We start from the raw sequence: 20392 nt of genomic DNA, 5'->3' as shown, positions 1-20392 counted from the left end.
TGTATTGAGGGATACTTATTTAGCAAACATCCGTATGTACAGTAGAACAATGCAAGTTGTATCCGTTGTTACGGTTTACCGATGGTTATTTCGAGCTCGCAATGCGGTTGTGTCCGACCTCGTGACATTACTGAATAGCTTCATGAGCAAGCTAGTCCGTTTATTTCAATCGTACATAGCTGGTTAGCCCCGCGTGATACGCATCAACTCACTCAGCAGCTGCTTGTGGCACTTTTTACACTCGCCGTTTATTTACCGTCAGAATAATAACATCGTGCGCTGATTTATCGCAGGTATATTACGAACGAACGCCGTTTCACCATTTGCAATACAAAGAGTGCAATAAGCTTGTAGAGATCTTGTAACTCGAAGCAAATTTACTCCAAGTCCATAAAATCCATGGATAATGTCACCATCAGATTTTGTATTGTTTTCTATCCCGTGAAACGCGCGGTCCTTTTTGAAATAAAAAAACTATTTTGAAAGGTCTGCGGAGTTCGATGTGTGAGGCTTGTTCTTGCAAAACACACAGCTCAGATCATCACTCTCGGTGTTTACATGAGCAGGGACGTAGACTCGTCTTTCTATTGTACACCAGTATTATCGGTCGCGAGTCGAGTCACGGTTTTCAGCCGAAGAGGTACTTCTACGAGAATAATCATAGGTCAGTTTCAAACACTCGTCTCACACGCCGTATATATCTAAACACGGTTGATAACCATTTCTAGACTTTCGCACCACGTCGTTTCATGCTTCTTATTCGCTGCCATAACCTGGATGAAATGTTAATTTGAAAAAAGATGTTGTTTCGCTTAGCCGTCGAGATGGTGCAATCAACCCTATTTCAACAGTAAATTATCGGGGGGATATTCACTTGTTGAAATCGTAAATCATTTTAAAAAACAATGACTTTGAAATCGCTTGACATCAATTGAAACGACTCGGAGTCAGGTCTGTACGCGAGTAATCGCGTGAAATCGCACTTGCATTAACGTATTAAAATCACACGCCATTTTAAAATCGCGTGAAATTATTTGAAATCATTTAAAATCACTTGTAATCATTTCAAATTGCTTGTCACCCGATCTATGAGTGAATCACCTATTGCAAATTATTTAATCTTAGGTCGTATCGTCAGTCCTGCAAAAAAATACTTCTTTTAACGCAAAATTTACGAGAACCATGGCAATATTAGCGAGTAGGCTGCAAACAGATGGTGCAAATTTTCAAGGTTGGCTCAAAAATGGCGGCTGATGTGGTACAACAACGACGGGGGGGGGCTACACCGTAATCTTGATAAACGAGTTTCGAGATATGAATAGTGCAAAAAAAATGGTCGAGTTCTCATCAGCAATAAAAATACACCCTCTTGAAAACTCGTCTTTAAGAATGAATGGAACCTACAGTCTGACGCAAAAGTTAATAAAAGAGAAAAAAACCGTTTACAAATGCTATTGTTTTACTGTATTTACACCAACCTTTTGTCATCCTCTGTGGACACAACTATTCATGTATTTTTTGGACGATCTTTGTAGATCCCTACGTTGAACAGAATGTGACCAAAACATTAGAATCGTATTAGAAACGCGAAAGTTTAATAATTTCAAACATGTTGTTCAAACTTTTTATCCAGACTGTCAATCCCATCCATTTTTATTTCGCATAATAGCACGCGTACAATGATCCTGGAGTATTTGTATATACCCATTCATCGGGTTGTAATTCGAGAACTATGGCGATGCGGTACGGCATGTTGGACAAAGGGCTCGACCCGATCCGCAGAAATAAAATCCGATAAAAGACAAAAAAAAAATAATAATAAAAACAGCGAAAGAGAGGCCGCATCAGTGCGCCCCTATAGATAGGGCCGCACCACTCGAGTGACATCCCCGTAATCGGATGGCAGCCAATATACAATTAGCTCAGAACAGGTTTCCTGAAATCCTATATCCCGCTTAGTCGTGTACGGCACGTCTCCAGTGTGCCAAACTCGTCGAATATCCAGAAAAAAAAACGTGTAAAATAGAACTGATTCGGTGATGTTTCAACGATGAACTCAACTTTTGAATAAAGATTTTATTCTTCGAAGCTTCTTTATGGCATGAATTTCTTTACCGACGTATCGGGTCTTGTATTTAACATGCTGAATGAAAATACGATCGGAAAAGAGCGTGCCAAATCAGTTGTGGAGAAAATAATTCATTCTTGTGATACCTTCGTTACCGTTTATATTTTGAGGTGGCGTCTTTTTCAATTACGTTTTGAGACAGCGTTTTACGCTCCTGTCACGTAGATTTGTTATATGATTCGTGATACTTGGAGTAAAAATACTAACGTTGCGCGTTTCAAACTTTAGATACTTTCGCAAGAATCAAAAATTCATTTCTGTTCTACTATAACAATATACAAACACTCGCTACGACAATTTTACAGTCAGTACTCCTGAAAAACTTATTATTTCATCTCGTCTATTCGTATTCTGTTAGTATGGATTTATCATGAAAAAGCTTACACCAGTCCGTCACTCCAGAGTTCTTAGGATGTAAAATCTGTGCGAGACTATAAAGGTTGTTCCTCCACGTAGAACATTGAAAAACCTGGAAGAGTTGAGGATATTTGTATCACCAAAAAAAAATCATTGACGACACAACGATACTTGACGAATATCTGTAAAAATGATATATTTCTTAACTCAAACTTCTGTACATCATTTCAAATGTTACAGTTTCATCGAAATCTTGTATTTCAAATCGAATGAAAAATTGACGTATCTAAGCGAAGTACAAAGAGGTTGAAACAAATGATATGCAATTTCTAACACTCTATCAAATCTTTCAATCGTCGTTTGAATTTTAAAAAGATACACAAAGCCAACTGCAACATTGACGCAAGTAATCCTCTCGGATAGTTCAACCAGTTTGCAATTATCATACCGAACGCCGAGTATCTGTGCATTGGTTGGCATATATGCATATCATTTATAGGCACGTATTGGTAAACCCGTATTCGTGAATAATTATGCACGCGTGCAGTGCGGAGAGTGCTTGCGGCGTGTCGTGCCTCTTGCGCAACGCGTTCGAAGAGTTACAGCGATCTGCTTGAGGAATGCGTTGGCTAGTCATGCGTAAGACAGTTGGGATGAGGGGTTGAACGACGGTAGCTGCGATTCGTGCGCGTGCTCGGTGTCAGAATTTTTTATTAACTTCAGGTATATTTACACAACTTGTTATACCTTGTACATTCTATCAAGAGTTATAACCGTCACTATCCACGACGTGTTAACCGCGAATTCCATATGTAAAATATGTAAAACAATTTGATTTGATCCGAGATAAATGATGAAATATTTTTCGTTTTCCAAAAATTCGACTTTATTTAAATAAATAATAATTTTTTTCATCGCGCGGTATCTTCAAATTTTTTTGTTTTCTTTTTAGTATATTTGTCCTGAGAGCTACTCATGTCGGTCAATTTCCAGCTCGAAATATTGAAAATTCAGTAAGTTATAATTTTTCGAGTGGAATGATCTATTTTTCCGTATTTTGTCGTTTTGTGATTTTTTTCTTTCTCGTTGAAAATTTCAATTTGTTGAAGATAACTAATTTGCATTGAAATATCATGGTTATAGAGTATTCCAGAATTTTTTCACGTTATTTGAATCGATATCTCCGTTTCTACGCAATGATTTTTGAGCGACATCAGTTTTATACACATAAGGAGGCTGGTGACCGAAAAATCCAGCCTTTTTATCAATTTTATTGCGAGATAGTCGCGGATTGAATACTTGTCGAAATAGCAACAGAGCTATTATACAAAGATCTCCTTAGAAATAGAAAAATCGAAAATACTGGAATTAAGAAAGAAAAATTTGGATATTCGATCGATGCTTTATTTTTTAATATAGGTTTGAAACGGTTAAAAATCTAGTACACTCGAATGGTTTGCTTTCGAAAACAGTTAATTCTACGATAGGTGTTTATGGGAAATTTTGATCATAGAATCAGATACGGTATCCGCTGTTAACTGTTAAGGTTTGGTGCGTTTTTGTATACCCTACTACGTACACATGTTTTATTCGTATATCTGCAAAGGGGAAAAAAGTAGGAAAATAAAGGAAAAAGAAGGCGCAACAATTGACAGGAAGCAGCGAGAGTTTTCACTTGTACGGATACGGAGCGTGGAAACGCAGTCTGTATGCCGCAGCTGAAAGTGCGATGTGTGGTGTAACGTTATAACTATTATGGGTAGGTTAGGTATACCGTTTGTTACAGAATCAGGATGCGAGTGAAGTCGCGTAACGCGTGGAGGTGATATTTAAACGTAACTGTGCCCGAGGAATTATTCATAATACGGTTGATAAAAATTAATTTCTTTACAATAAATAACGGGAAATCGGATCGGAACTTTTATAGTAAATCCGGGAATGATACTCTAAAAATATAGGCGTTTTTATCCTCAAACGACTATCTCTGAAATGGATGAAAAAAAAAGAGATCTGTAATTTCCAGGGTATATGGGATTACCATTCGTGACGAAAACCTTCCATTTTCAATTTGTTCCGACTTACGATTACTTGCATGCACACTTTTGGCGTAACGGGAAGTCGGATCGGACCAAGAATGAAAGGTTCCTGTCTTGTCTAGAAACCGAGAATATCCAGAAAAATACGTATCTCTGTTCTATACTCGTTTCCGAGGCAATCGAATTCTCCTGACGGACAGTTCCGACAACTTGATAGACTGGCACCCCACAAAAATGCTGTACGTAAGTTTGTAGAAGTTTCAAAAATGAAGATAGGTCGGAATTAGCAAAATTCTATCCCGCATTTACCAGGCATTATAAAACACTTCCTCACTCACTTCATTGATATCAAAGGTAGGCTCCGTCGATGGTGGTCTGTAATAGAACAAATCGTTTTATTGGATTGGAAAATAAATTACTAGAATGTAACGAATGATTCAAGTATACGCAATAAAGATTATTCATTTGCTTTCAGGGCCCATCAAGAGGAATAAAATCCATACCAGACTCTGCAAAATAACAAGCATGAATAAATATATACGTTAACCAATCTATTGTCACGATGTTTGAGTACTTCTAAAAAACAAAAAAATATTCTAAAAAATGTGTCTTTGCTTAAAACTCGGGATGAAGCTGGTCTTCGTTCAAGAGCAATAAATCAATTAAATACCGTACGAACTTTCAATAATTTTTAATACACGAACGAAGAGGGGCATAGAATTAATAATGGGATGATTATTTTTGTACAAGTTGTCAAGAACAGGAAGAAAAAATCGATGAATTAACGAACGTGAGTGAAATTTCGTTCTCGTATCATATTTTGGACAGGAAAAAAATCAACTACCAAACTTAAATCAAATAAAATGCATAAAATACGACTGTACGTAGTTCCGGAGGTAGCGGAGGAGGAACCGGAAGATGTGGCTATCGATGACTTCGACTCGCCAACCGAATTGCCCCCAGTTATGCAGCGGAGAAATTCCCGTCGTCCTACGGAACGTGCAGTCCGATTAAACGTTATCCAAAAAGATCGGAGAGCCGACTCCCTGGCCCCAAAGCTCAAGCATATACGTCAGCAAATTGGTAAAACCGATTGTCAGACCGATACCCTTACCCCGATTGTTTCCAAGCAGAACATGAATTTAAACAGCAACAACAACAACAATAAAAATAAAATCAACAACAACATTATCAATAATATAAGCAACATCAACAACGGTGATAAGAGTAATAACAACGGTTTGGAAAATCGTGAAAATGTAACGAAAATGGGCAAGATCACACCCCACATGGCCGCTTTGCCGAAGAAAAGCGTCTTCGGTTCGCCGAGGATCAAGGAACTGGCCATAAATCTTCAGGAGAAGATGGTGGAACGACAGCAAGCCAAATCGTTCAGAAACCGTTTGGGACACGCGGCGGAAGGTGACGATGTGATTATCCATGACGGTGCACGTAATCAGGGAGTGAACGTCATCCCGTTGTCTGATTCGAACGTCAGGAACGGGGACGTCACTCCGCGAAAGATGATTAGAAACGATGCTCGTGCCTCAGAGACGTTGAGTTCCATCATCGAGGTTTCGTCCTCACCTAAAGCTACTCTCAAAAGCTATCCTCAAAATCCAACGGCACCGCCGAAAGTAGAGGTGATCTGTAACAACAGACGAATCATGGTGACATCCAGGGGAGGAAACGCCGATATGCGTCGAGCTGTAATAGCGATTCCGAGTGGAAACACGGGACGCGTTACGAGTTCGAATAACGATTGTGAGGTTAATGATGCAGCGACGAAGAGAAACGATGCTGGTATCATCGAAAATGGAAACAACTCGGTTATTTTGAGGAGAAATAATAAACTCAACAGATACAGGGTGAGTCTTGCGTGTCAGTTAGATCGAATTAACGAAATTCTTATTTGTAATCTAATTTTATGTTACTTCACACATGCGCGTGTACTGGAATAAAAAAAAAAAAAAAAAAAAAAAGAGTACAGATGGAGAGAGACGGCGAAAGACTGGAAGTTACGAGGTCGGAAAGTAACTCGAGCCTTTCTAACAATACGATTAAAAAGTGCACGTTTGCTGACGAAATATGCAACCATGCGCCAAAAATTTCCAATCCTTTTTACAGTCGTCACGCGAAACTCTTTTTTTTTTTAAAGAATTTTTCCTGTATTATTTTCAGTCATATATACCCTTTTCAAGAAAGCTCATGTATAAAACCATGCTTCAAAAGCTCAACCAACCCAAATAATGCACTCAATCGAATAATTGACTTGTGGAAAAAATCAAGCAATCAATAAGGATAATAAAATTTTTACCTTCACAAAGGAACGTCATCACGCCACCACCAAAATTTGATAGATTCGTTGACATGTAACAGTCATAACTTTTTTCACATCCTTTTGATTTGAAATCAATATGAAGCATTGTTATCATTAAATCAGACCATTTTTATCTACTTTCGAGTATCGTTAAAATGTATAGATATTTCACTTGGTATTCAAAATCAGCGTGAAAAATTCATGTCTAACAAGCAATACCTTTTGAACTAGTCATGCGAACATTTTACAAATCGAGCAAATTAAATTACTTATTCGAATAAACATCCTTAACTTTCTTACCAAAGTCTCCAATTATTACTCAAAACACGATGCGTGCGGAGCAAAACGATCTTCGTTTCACCCGCGCGTTTACAAATTTTATCGAGTTCAATGAGTTTTGTTTTCTGTCTAAAATACTCTATCCATTGATAGATTTTTACATCGATAATGCGGAATTTGAAACCTGCCGTGAACTCAAACATACTAATCTCGGAATTTCTTTGGTATGCAAATACGTTACCCGTTTGAAATAATTCCTCTTCGTTTCGTATTTGCCATTCTCATATTTATAACCTCGACCTCACGATAATATGTAAATTTAAAATTAGTAATCTTGAATACTTTCACGATTAAACATGATCACACGATGCTGGAGCTATATCAACCAGACCTAGCAGCTGGAGAGCGGTTTCGTAACGTTCATTTAAACTAGGAAGTGAAACCTAGCAATTAGAATTTTGTCCAATCTTATCGAAAGCCAACACTTTTATATACTACAGGCGTGTAAAATTTCATTACTACGTTATCCCATTACATTTTTTGAACTTGAGGAGAAATAAAAAACCTTACGACCATCCGATGCGAGGTGCAAAATGTACGGTGGTAAAATTCGTTTTATATATAATATATGTATCGATTAGACTGTTTCAAATTTGGGAAATATTTTTTGTTTTTGCTGGAACGAAGCCTGAACATTAATTTTTTCCAAATCATCCATATATACATATATCACTCTGGTAAATTTCGCGTTAGAAAAAAATATCAGCAGATCGCAGAGCGGTCGTGATCGAACATGCGGACATTATATTTAACCTTTATAGTACAGGTATAGATTGCAAAGAACGCGAAATGGCTTTCGTGACTGGAAGCGTCCGTGTGTTGGTTGTTCCAGGGGATACAATGCGCCGACAATCGACCACCGAGATCGCGAATAATGTATGGGTACGAAGAATAATTGTGTAGAAAGGTTGCGTCATTGAATGGGGGTCCCGATCTACACGTACAACCACACGTCTGCAACAAGAATAACCATTGGCCTGTGCAAAGTCGTAGCACTTTGCTCCGTAAGACGCCGCGATCCGTAGCTCGATCTATGGACCGATCCCAAGGACACGCGAGTCAGCCAATGAGACAGCCTCTCTTTTGCTTCGATCGACATCAACTCTTTTAATATCATATCTTCATTCGACCGACAACGAAAGTGGGAAGTCATTGCAATTCGATTTCTCACCCTTTCAGCGTTTCTTGAATTGTTATTGGATCTTACTCGCAGCTTCTTCTTCTTCTTCTTATCTCGGCAATACGTACTGCCGGGCTTTTTCTATTCTCCTTACCTTGATTCAGACGGTGAAATGAAAACAAAACTTTTTTCGTATCGGACTTTGAGTTTTTACAGGCTTCGATAACAATCGAAACAAGTGGCGTTTCACTCGGTCGGTAAAGAATCGTTACAGTATCCTCTTAAGGATGGTCTCAGCCACCGCAAGGAAGAAGTCTTCTCCGCGATGCTTCGTCTCTTATTCACGCTGATGCATTACGTTATTTATTATCATATATGTCGGCTGACTACGTTGATCGGCGATGTTCACTTTCATTTGCGGTGGGATTCGCTTTCAGGCTGTAACAGGCGCATGTCACAACCTTATACCTGTGCTTCTCTACTGCACACGAATCACGACGACGCTTGCGAAGTGAAATTATTGTATTAGTAAAATTTATGGCATCGTTGATGGGTCGGGTATAGGAGGTATTGGCTTCGTGGAGCCTGGAGGTTCGTTGGTAAAAAAAAAATTGATCAAAATACAGACAAGGTGTTACTTTTGTATCGATAGACAGTTGCCGGTTCGTATAAATCGCTGGCATAACTCGCAATTAAAAATGATCCATCCGGTATTGATCAAAACTCGAATCGGTTCAAGTTTTTTTATATTCGATCTTCATTTTAGAACATTTAACGAATTTCTAGTCATACTTTTAGTACACGACGGTCATCCGAAGTGTTGTAAAGATTTCAAGCGGACTTGTGCATTGTTTTTGTTATTGCTTATTGCTTTTATCGTCGAAGCGTTGCGCTGTTATTTAATATTCTGCATTCACTCCGCGCGTTTCGCATGCCTAATGCGGCGATGGCTGTGTGCACAATAAATCCGTGCCATGGACATGTCGAATAGTTGCGATAATACGGCAGTAATAAGTTATATACGTATAATATCGTGTGCTGCGGTGTGTAAAGATCGTAAATCAATAATCTTCGTACGCGCGTGTAATAATAATAAAATAAATACCTAACTATTCAGGTTAGTTGACCCTGTCATAAAACAACGTGCCGCACGCTTCGGCTCGCGTATACAAGTATAAAAGATTACGGAATGGGATTCGGGAACGAAAGGAAACATCTTGATATCACGCGTCATTGCGTATGTACGCGTGTCATGTGCTTGTAGGTACGGGCATGTAAGCATTGTACGTACATTAGTATGTATTTGTAGAAAGTTGGCCTCCACGATGGAGAGTCCCATAAGTTGACCTGCACAAGCATTCTGCGCACGTTGGTTGTACGAGGTTCGACACTCGGGGTTGTTTCAAGGAACGGAAGAAAATTTAAAACGAAACTTGGTTAAATATCGATTAGACGCACAGTGTGCATCTAAAGTAGGGAAAGAGAAAAAACGCAACTTTGAAAGAATCTTCAGCAATGTGATTTGCGCCAATTACGGTAAATATGAATTAAACAACATCTCTATTATGTATGATGTGAAAATGAATGAATCTGCAAATAACAAAAGCTAGCATATATTTATAATTGATACGTACAAAAAAGTTACGACAACTCATCATTTCTACATTTTTTTCAGACGATCTTTGAAAATCTCTTGAGAAAATAATCCTAAAAACATAAAAATTTAAAAAACTTAAAAACAGCAATTTTCAATCATTTTAAACATTTTAATTGCACATATTTTTCCAAAAACGCTGACACTTTAGCTTGCGCTATTCGAATTTGTTGAGATTGATTTTTATTACTTGGTAGAGATTTTATTTTCATCCATTTTTAATGTCATTGGTGCAAATCGTGTTGTTGGAGATTTTTGAATGGATTTTTCTCTTTTTTTTTTTTATAATTTTTTATTCAGTCCGCGTGTCCTATTCATCCTCAATGACACCAAAGAAACAAGTTGGATTTTGAAAATATACATATTTGGGGCAAAAGTTCGTGCCAATTGCATCAACCTCCGACCTTGACCTCCTTGGATTCTATTTGTATACTTGTAATTTTTTTCTGGATCTCAAACACCGCAGTAATTTCGATCAGATTGTATTATTTTCTAAAAATTCTGATCCGCTCGGAGTATAAGAACAAAGTCAAAACGGTTTTATCGTGACAAGAATAACCGGTTCGTATCTTTCGGACCCGTTCCGCATGGAATTAAAGCTGCGCAAATTCACTTACTACACCGATGTATCGGTCCTTAATCCATATCAACAACCTTTCCTCGCATTTAATTTCTCAGAATAATATTCAACCACCGTCTAATCGGCTCAACATGTTCTATACATCCACTCAGGTTACGTGTAAATGTTTACTTTCATAGAGTCACTTTAATTCCGATAAAATGGAAGAAACAATCTTCATCTTCATGAAAGTTCGTATAAATTATTTGGAAAATTCTACTGCGTGCCGACGAAATGCAAGCTCGTAGGAATTTTCTTACCAGCCTTTCAAGATCGTCGCTCTTTTGCAGAACTACGCGGAATCCGAGGAAATAAAAACCGGATTAGAACTTTCGATTTAAACTTTCGTTTACTATCGTGTATCTACGTGTCTGTTACAACCACACCGGCAAACATGGCTAAACCGAAGTGAACTGTCGACCAGACAAGTTTTTCTGTAGCACTAGCATATACATATGTGTATGTATGTATATATAGTAAATCTCTTGTGTATATATATATCAAATCTCTTGTGTAAATAATACGTACCGTATAAGACACGAAAATTCTCCGCAGAGCACGACGGGCAACTTTTATAACCGGTTACCCTCCTCGCGCTCTATAATCGTTTGTGAACCGGACATTACGATTTCCTTGTATCTACTACAGAAGCCTATTTTTTCCTACACTTTTCACTTTTCATTGGTGCGTCGAATTTTTCGGATTCATTATTGAGGATGATTATAGTGATGAGAAATTTCCATGTTTTACCAATTTCTTTGATTTTTCATCTTCACATCGTGGATACGAGTGTTTCTCACCTGCTCAACGAAATATTAAGACAGAGGTTACTTCCAAGGTTTTCAATATACTTCTTAATTAATATTCGACGCGCGAAATTATCACATTTAGTAGGTAATTAAAACCTACACACCTTTTTTCTAATTGAGGAGAATATAAAAGCAGACATATATCTCTTTTCACTGTTGAGATTTGTCGGTGTAATATATACTCGAAGCTACCTGGCGACGTTTCGCTAAGTTTAGAAAATAATATCGAAAATAAATTTGTATAAAATGCAACAGACATTTTTTTTTTTTCAAGACTGTGAAACTTTTTCGCAATTTGCGCTGGTGGTCATATTCGCAAAACCAAGGCATGTAAAAAAACTAAATCCAGATAAAAGCACATTTCAGAGAAGATTCAAAATTTAATAGCACGATCAGTTGCAACGCAAGCGTCGTTGAAGAAATTCTAATGGTAGCAATTTAGTTTTTACTGGAAAGATATTTTGCCGAATAAAACCTTTTATATTGCTATGTACAGATAGGTCGGTAGGTAAAGGTATCCATATGTTGAAAAAAAAAAAGATCTTCACCAGACCGTTCACGAATTGACAATTCCAACGTTTCCGAATTCTCACTCACGTATTACAGAATCGAAGCAAAAAATGTCACCGTTATTCCGAGCGAGTGATTTCGTGCCTGGAATATAAATCGGCTGTCGAATCCGAAAGCAATTAAGAAAGTTAACGCTGCAGCTAGTATAACAAACTAATCGCTGTGTGCCGTCTAATGGTGTTTGAAAATCGAGATGCTGAAGATGTACCTCGCTATTAAAATCGAGTTATGAATCTAACGGGTTTCCAACGACGCAACAGAAAATAGAAAGTGAAAATAAAAATTCATGCAACGCGTATGCGTGGGCACAAAATTTGTCTCGCAGGAGAAAAGGTTTGATAGAAATGGTTTGAAAAAAAATAGAAAAAACTGGATGCTTGCAGTAAAATGCTAAACCTCTGGAGCACTTGATGTTTTTTCGAAATTCGTTCTTTTCGTCTCCAGATCTCGGGACCAAAGATACACGTACATGTGGGCGTCGTTTGGTCAATGCCCGTCGCATCTTGTTCAACTACGTCACAAATTGCGTTACCCAGATGTCGATTCGAATTAACGATGTCAACTTCGTAAAGTGCATCTATCTTCGGGTAGATGTAAACAAATATTGACTCTGTCCAAGCATTTTACACAGGTATATTTTAAAGTATCGTCAAAAATATGGTTACGAGTCAAGGTTCAGATAAGCCGTTGGGAAGTTTCAGCATTAAGAGTTTTGATCATTCGACTTTTTGACCACTCAGTGTTTTCCGATCATTCGAATTCTGACCGTTCGCAGTTTTCATCATTCGGGATCTTCGAACATTCAGTGTAATATTTGTATTTTCATATTTTCCTAGTCGATCTTTCTTTTCACTTGAAGTACGCGCAACTCAGAATTGAAAGTATAACTATATCAGAAAAGATGATTCGTACGTATTTGACTTGTATTTAGATTTAGTATTTTCGTAGAATATTTTTTACCGTTGACCAGAAAAAGTCACATTGATTTTCCGGCTTTTATCGAAATCTTGTTACTTAGATTCGAAACTTTAGAGAAACCTACCGACTACAGTTCTTCTCATGTAAACAGAGGGAAAAATTGTGTACGAATCAACGTCACTACATAAATGTTCGGAACTCCATTAAATCTAAACGTACCCAAAAATTCGCAACAGAAAAAAACGGCACAGAATTAGTTATTGAAATGGAACCTTTATCTTTTTCACAGTTTCCACGCTTTATCTAGTCAAATATCTGGTATATTTGCAAGTATACCTGTGCATAGGCACGTATACAGGTATGAGGACTGAAATTGTGTCAATGGAGCAAAATATGTGCCATTGTCCTCGGCTACGCGGAGACTGGAGATGATCTACATATTCCCGTTCGTCAGCTCTCTCGGTTTCCTCTTTTTGCCATAAACACGGAGATACGCGGCGGTAGAAGTTGCAGTATAATAATATAACCGGTGCCCGAGGCTTGACTGCTACGTGATTTTTACCAACTTGGCGGGAGGAATCGGTTCGTTGTGTATTCTACTGATATATATTGTCATTTAGTTCGTACTTCTTCTTCGCGAGTCAATAGCGGAACGTGAAATTGTCTGTCCCCGATTCAAGGTCAGTTTAAAATGCACAATGGATCATGAAGCGACACGGTTTCAGAAATTAATCTTGATTCAACACCACGGCGTAAGAAAATGGTGGGAAATGAATAAAGTATTGCCGAAAGATGGACAAAACTGCGTATAATATTTTGCTGACTTAAAAGAGATACAACTAAATGAGTGAAGAGATAACTAAAGTTGTTACAGTATTTTTTATCTTAGCAGTTGTTAGGTTCGCAATAATTAACGAGCCCTTGATTTACGATTACAAGCTTTTTGTTTCGATTTCCATTATTATAGCCGATTGTTGTTGTATAATTCGTTATCACTAGCCGGGTGATGAATTATTTAGGTACATTTAGAAATTGTTTTTACGATGTAGAGCGACGTCGAGTTATAGCTAAGATCCTATTTCCGGTTTTCTTGACAGTATTTTGCCGGATATTACGCAGCAAGCTGTTGGAATTAAGCCGTCGAGTTTCATTTAACAATGAACAAATGAAAGTATACAAAATTGTTCAGAATTGATGGATAAGGTTACAGCTGCATAATGAACGAAATAAAAATCGTTATTAAGTAGAAGTTATTTGTGAATTTGATAAGATATTCACGTACGAGATTTTTGTTTTCACGAATGACCGGAGCAACGGGAAATTTTACAAGCCTGCTCATTTTTTATGCGTGTCCGAATTTCTGTATCCCCAACTTGTAAATCGTCGGCTTATTTCATCATTTACAAAATTCGAAAATTCTATCTCACGAACTCTTCGACTCAAATACGAAATTTTAAACATGTTGACAAACGCTTGGGATTTTCATCGCAAATGAATTTCTCAAATTTGGTAGTATTACGGTTGACTAAATATTAAGTTGTATTACAATAGGGAGTAACGAGTTTGTGAATTATCGAAGTATTATATCTTCTAAAATGATCACGTCCAATCCTTTTAATAATATTACTTCACTCCATGATGGTTTGTTTGACTTGAAAGACTATTATCTACAGATTTGTCGAAACACTTCGTTTTATCGTGCTGGCATGGTTAAATATGCAACTTGACAACATCGCATCGATATTAATCATGATCGACAATTGGCAATATTACATTGACTACGAAAAAAAAAAAAAAATGTAGAGTGAAATCAAACGAATCTATCGGATGTTCAACAATTTTCGATCGATTTTAAACAAAGCATCGACATCTAAGCTTTTCGTACAATTGCGGTATTTTCTATTCTTGTAATTCAAAGATATCTTCGCTGTTCAGGATTATAACAATTTTTGTAAATAATCATTTTAAAACTATATCGTAATAAAGTCCATAAAAAGTATCGGATTTCGTACAACCAACAGCCTCTAAATGCCAACCATCTATAAACTGTCTCCTATTGATATTCGGGACTCGTTCGTTTCGTCTCAACTTTCCTCTTCAACTTCCGTATCCCGGTCACACGCATCAGCCCGCAAGGCGAAGATACGTAGATAAATTGTACAATTGCCACTTCCACATGTACCTACACAATGCCCCGCGGTCTTTGCTCTTTGCGCTTTGCTGTTTGCTCTCTGCTCCGGTCCCTAGTTTCGGATCTTCGGGTCTGGTCGCGCAGTGGTTTCTTCGGTTTCTAGATCGCGCGGCCCCCCGATCCTCGAGCCAATTTCTTAGCGAGATTAAAATGCCCGGTTGCAACTGGCCTAGTTGAAACCAAGGTACTGTAGAGAAGCCGGTAAGTACCTGCGCACACTGGCATTCGCGTTAAACCTCGTAAAGTCCGAGAATGCTTACGCGAGTTTTCTCTCGTTTGCATTATTATCCCCGAGTGCTCGTCCCCTGTACGTTTTACAGCACAATTTTGAAAATAATTACGGAATATTGTTCTACCATTTAAAACTTTCAAATATTTTTCTTTTCACCATGCAACTGAACGCCTAGCGCACCTACTCAATGACTTTAATGTCCCGCAGTGGCGATTCGTTGGTGGAAACTTGCTCTTAATACACGTGTGTGAGGCGGAGTCGTTGTTTGATTTGTGATTAGTCGAACGGAAAGTAGAGCTGCGCGGTGCAAATCGGTTACCTTCAATTAATGTTCCCGCATATTCGAATAGAAAGGCTTATACTTGCTGCTGTGCAGGCGGTGATATGGGTGTAAAGATAATACGGAGATGTGATTTGCCTTTGAAATTGCAACACTCGACGTCGAAAGACTCGCGCCTCTCCTGCGATTGTACAGCTGTATGTATGTGCATAACTGTAAGGACAGAATCTCCGCGCATCTCGTAACTCGCCTTATTTATTACACGCACGTCTTGGTATGGGTTGGAATTTCATCGTTTCGCTTGACGTCAAAAGTTCACGTCGACTTGCTAAGGTCGGTAATTTTTATAATTGATAATTTTTTGTCGCATGACTAGTAGTAGGAGTTTATATATCTTTCACTTCCATCCTGGACAGGAATTTTCTTCTTCGTTTGTCTGAAAAACTTAAACGGTTGAGTGGAACGGCAATAATTTCAAACGTCAAGCACATTTGGAGTATGCAGTTTCTACCACGGGAAACGAAATACAACCGTGAAACGATTTTCATGAATTTTTCACAATTTATGATATCGAAGAGATTCGAGGGCAAAAAAGGGCATAAATCACGCTATACTTGATTTTTCAATCACCTTAACGTCATGAGGATGTATCAGCATTTTGCAGACGTAAATTTCGTCAAACAAAAATAACATAACATTGCTCGACATTTTTCAAAAGGCTTTGTCTTTCCTAACTTGTCACTCCGACTGTAGTTCCCTTTCGTCCTTAAAGCAGTATCCACTGTTTCTTGGGTGCTGCGTCTTTCTGGTCCTCGACTATCGGAGCATAGATTCTAAAACAAAATTTTCCTGGCTAACCGAATAGCGAGATAATAAATTCTAAGATCGTAACGTGATCGTAACGAAACATTGGGCAAAAAGTCATGTTCTTCTAACTTTTACAACGACTTTGAAGAAACTAAGATTTCAAAATATGAGTAATTTTTCTTCTTTTTATCACGGTTTACCGTACGTCAGGATCAATTATTGAAATTACAGGAAAATATGATATTATTCCATAATCTCGAACGATTCCTCGAAATTCTTACCGGCGATCATTGCGAATATACCGCCCCGCTTAAAATAAGAGCTTGATACTTATCTGATACGGTTTACCGTTTCTCGGCAGATATATAGTAAGACTTGAATCGCGTCGTGTCGATCGGGGACAAGAATTGCCGGAAGAATTTGCTCGCACTCTCCGAGTGCATACGTAGCGTACAGGTATATACACTTGGGCATGAATACCTGCTGCAAATTTGCGAGTAACATGTAACCAGCAGGTGTCCTAATGCCTCGAGCAGACTGCTACTTGAACTGGCCTTACGGATGAAATAACCACCTATGGTATTTTTATATTCGCCATGTATTTATATGCCGCATGCCCGTGTGTACAAATGAAAAGAAAGCCAGCGACGATTCTATGCATCATTCAGGAGTTTGGAACTCGCGGTCGCTTTCATTATTACGATTTATTTACATATTTCAGATAATTAAATTTTAGCTAACGCGTACGCAAGATACGAGGATATGTATTTTAGTTTTTTGTATCAAAGAATCGTAGCGGCTCTTTTCGAAATACAATTTTCAGCCGACTGACACGTACGCATATAAATATTTGCAACTGTTTCGTGAACAAGTTAACAGCTCACTTAGTATTCTGACTGAATTTTAGATACAAGGAATACTTTCGATCGAACTACAGTGTTATTTGTGAAAATTTCAGTTTGATTTTTCTTTCATTTGTTTGTTAATTTTGTATCCTTTAAATTAAACTCGCATCGTCGAGTCATTTTTACATACATATCAGTATCCGAAAAGTGTGCGACATATGATGTGAAAACTCTAAAACGTTGAAACATCGGATTTTCTGTGGATAGAAAAAAAAAAAAAAACTCGAGGTAGTAATAATCGGAAATGTTAGAATAGTCAAAATGGAACGAATAATCATCACGAAGTACCGGAAGTATCAAAAATTAATTTTCATTTCACAATATCGCAGCAACCACCGAGTGCCAACTGTTGAAAATAATGACAAAGTGGTAAAAAGAATTCTGTTTTTTTTTTTTGTTTCTTTTTTCAAATTTTTGAGCAAATCTTCGAACTTGTTAGATCCGTGAGTTAGTTTAAAATCTTTACCGTTCTCACAACCTACAAATGCCTGTGAAACTTACGAATGTCTCGATTACGGATTCTCGGTGCATTCGCGGCGAACCGGAAATAGCGGTAAAGAAAAAACGAGAGCGCAAATCGTTGCTGTTGAATGGCTTTCCCGCGGTGCAGTTTTGTTTCGCACTAACTATTTACACGCACACTGAACCTACGCCAAAGAGTTGCGTCCATCTTTTTACGCGCAGTAGTAGACCAGTCATACCGCATACCGTTATTTAACGCTGCTGCCTCTGCTTCACCGCAAATCGGCATCCGACATGCAGTCGATAGAAGATACAGCTATGTGTCTTTATCTGCACGCGTGTATGTTGCGTTGCACGTAACCCGTAAGACCTTCGAAAGGGTTTACTGGAACAGGTGCCTCCGTGAATTAAAACGAAACATGATCGATTTGCAATAACAACGCTTACAAACTAATTTTCATTGAGGAAAATAGGAATTTTTCACAATGTTTCGTTTAATTTACGAATGTTAATTTTACCGCGGTTAAAGTTTCCTCGAAGAGATCGAAATATTACGAGGATGAAGTTAGTAACGTTACACCGACGATGAAGGTTTGGGAATAATCGTTACCTCGCACCTTTAGAAACGTCTGAAATGTAGTAAACCGCGATTAATAAAATATATATATATAGTGACTGCAGTGAAAATGAAGAGCTTACATATTTTCTTGGAATGACTCATAAGAATATTAGACTATCGCATCAGAATAATTAACGGACTCGATTAACGAAAATTCGTACAGTGCTTTAGAAAGAGCGAAATAAAATCCTGCACGTCCGGTGTAAATTCATTGCAATTTTTCTTAACCAATATACGTCATATACTACACGTCCATAAATCCGATCCACCAACTTTGCAACCTACATTTCGTTGAAACTGAAGTAATCTGTAACGATGCTTGCCCGGACCTCTGGTTCTACGTTCATCTCCACCAAGTCATCGTCCAGCACAAGGAGACCGGTGTGACTTTTCCAAATCTCCATTCCACTTCTTTTTTTCACCCCTTACGACTTCGAACTTCCAGAATAAACGTAGAACGCCTCGCGTCGTTAATCCATCACTCACTCGTCATTTCTACGTATAATCTTATATTGTTCACTCGACGAGACCCATCATGCCTACTCGTTCTATGCGTATGCAGGCGTCAAGACTGACAGATTGTGCAAGACTCGCGACTCACAATAGACCGTGATGCGCCGCGTGTGGGTGCATCTGCCGGGTGAATCTAACTTTTACAATTTACTATTTTTCTTCAACGCCCGTTCATCATTGCCAATCGTAAGTAGGCAGTTGGATAGATAGGCAGGTATCTAATAGGCGAGTTTACGATTCATTGCATTCACCCCTCGATCGAAGCTCTGTACGAGCCTGATCATTGCGCAAAGCATTCCTACCAGCATCAGTGCGACGACGATCCTTTCAACGATCCTCGCGCACGCGTGTAAAATATCCGTGTAATTTATGCGGGTGGGCGTGTTCAATTATTTACCATTTATACGGCGATTTATCTGTTTTCTTCACCCAATTTATCACTTCTCTTTGTTCTCTCAAGTTGTGAACGGTGTCAAGGAGAAGCGATAACCCTCAAATGCAACCCTTGGATGATCCATAGTTGTTTAGGCTCAATTTTGTCACTGTCATTTTGATAGAAGCACGTTATTCAATTTGCAGATCCCTGCGCTAAGCGCTAAAGTAGTTCTACGGTATTAATTGTGGCCAGAAATTTATTGACTGCGGAAAATATCAGGGGATGCGTGATAATCAATTTTCGGATTACGATAGAATATTTACAATTATTCAAAGATTTAATATAATCGCATACTGCGTGAACAATTTACCCATATTTATATTCTTATATTTTTATTTATGCATCGTGTAAAATTGTCGAATAATATGCATACACGTGTTTGAAGAATTCAGTTGAAATCTTCGCCTCCATTTTCTCTGAACTGGCAGAACTCGGATGGTCGGTTTTTACAAGGGGCACTCGCCGTTGGTCCGGAGAGTGATTTCTACGTAAGAAAGTGTAAATATAATTAGAATAAATAATGGAAAGCTGAACGTGTTCCTCGAACATTTGAAGAGAATGAATTTTCTCATTTGTCTAAGCTGTATGCTACGCATACATAGGTATATATGTATATATATACTATGCCGCAGATTTCACATTGAAAAAAAAGTTTTTAATTTTTAAACTTGACTACGCGAAGCATCGACTAAAAGACAGATGAACCAAATCCACTGTACGCTGTACGTGAAACGTTTTTAAACTGAACCAAGTAATCGTTTGAATTATATTAAAAATGTTACACATGTTTTTTTTTTTTGAACAGTCATTGAGACCTGAACGGTTTCACGACCACTTTGATATACCGATTCGATAAATCTGGAATCTTTGAAATCAAGTAAAGTAATTGAAATAAAATTTATGTATTCTAGATTTTCATGAAAATTCTCATAAACTTCTCGCTTCTTGATGATTCCTGAAAATTCTTTGGATACTGATTCTAAGCATTTCAACTATCTTATGGAAAGACATTTTTAAACTACAAGGGAGTCATCTTTCGTTAAATTTCTTGCTAAGTTTCGAATCTGTTTGGCAATC

At 38.0% G+C, this 20392-nt stretch overlaps 1 protein-coding gene across 2 annotated transcripts in view; it reads left to right on the top strand.

Annotated features, from left to right (window-relative positions):
• Positions 1–20392, top strand: part of LOC124179618 (rhotekin-like) — a 73062-nt gene that overhangs the window by 5537 nt on the left and 47133 nt on the right. The window contains exon 2 of one of the 2 annotated variants that reach the window (XM_046564201.1): positions 4997–6389. The exons of the other annotated variant lie outside the window; for it this stretch is intronic. Coding sequence (XP_046420157.1) covers positions 5385–6389 — 1005 coding nt within the window. The 5' untranslated portion in view covers positions 4997–5384. The remainder of the gene's footprint in view (positions 1–4996; positions 6390–20392) is intronic. 2 annotated transcript variants of the gene reach the window in all.

Source organism: Neodiprion fabricii, chromosome 4 (genome assembly GCF_021155785.1).
Source record: "Neodiprion fabricii isolate iyNeoFabr1 chromosome 4, iyNeoFabr1.1, whole genome shotgun sequence".
Lineage (NCBI taxonomy): Eukaryota > Metazoa > Arthropoda > Insecta > Hymenoptera > Diprionidae > Neodiprion > Neodiprion fabricii.
Note: the sequence above shows the minus strand (reverse complement) of the source record. Positions and strands in the feature narration are given on the sequence as shown.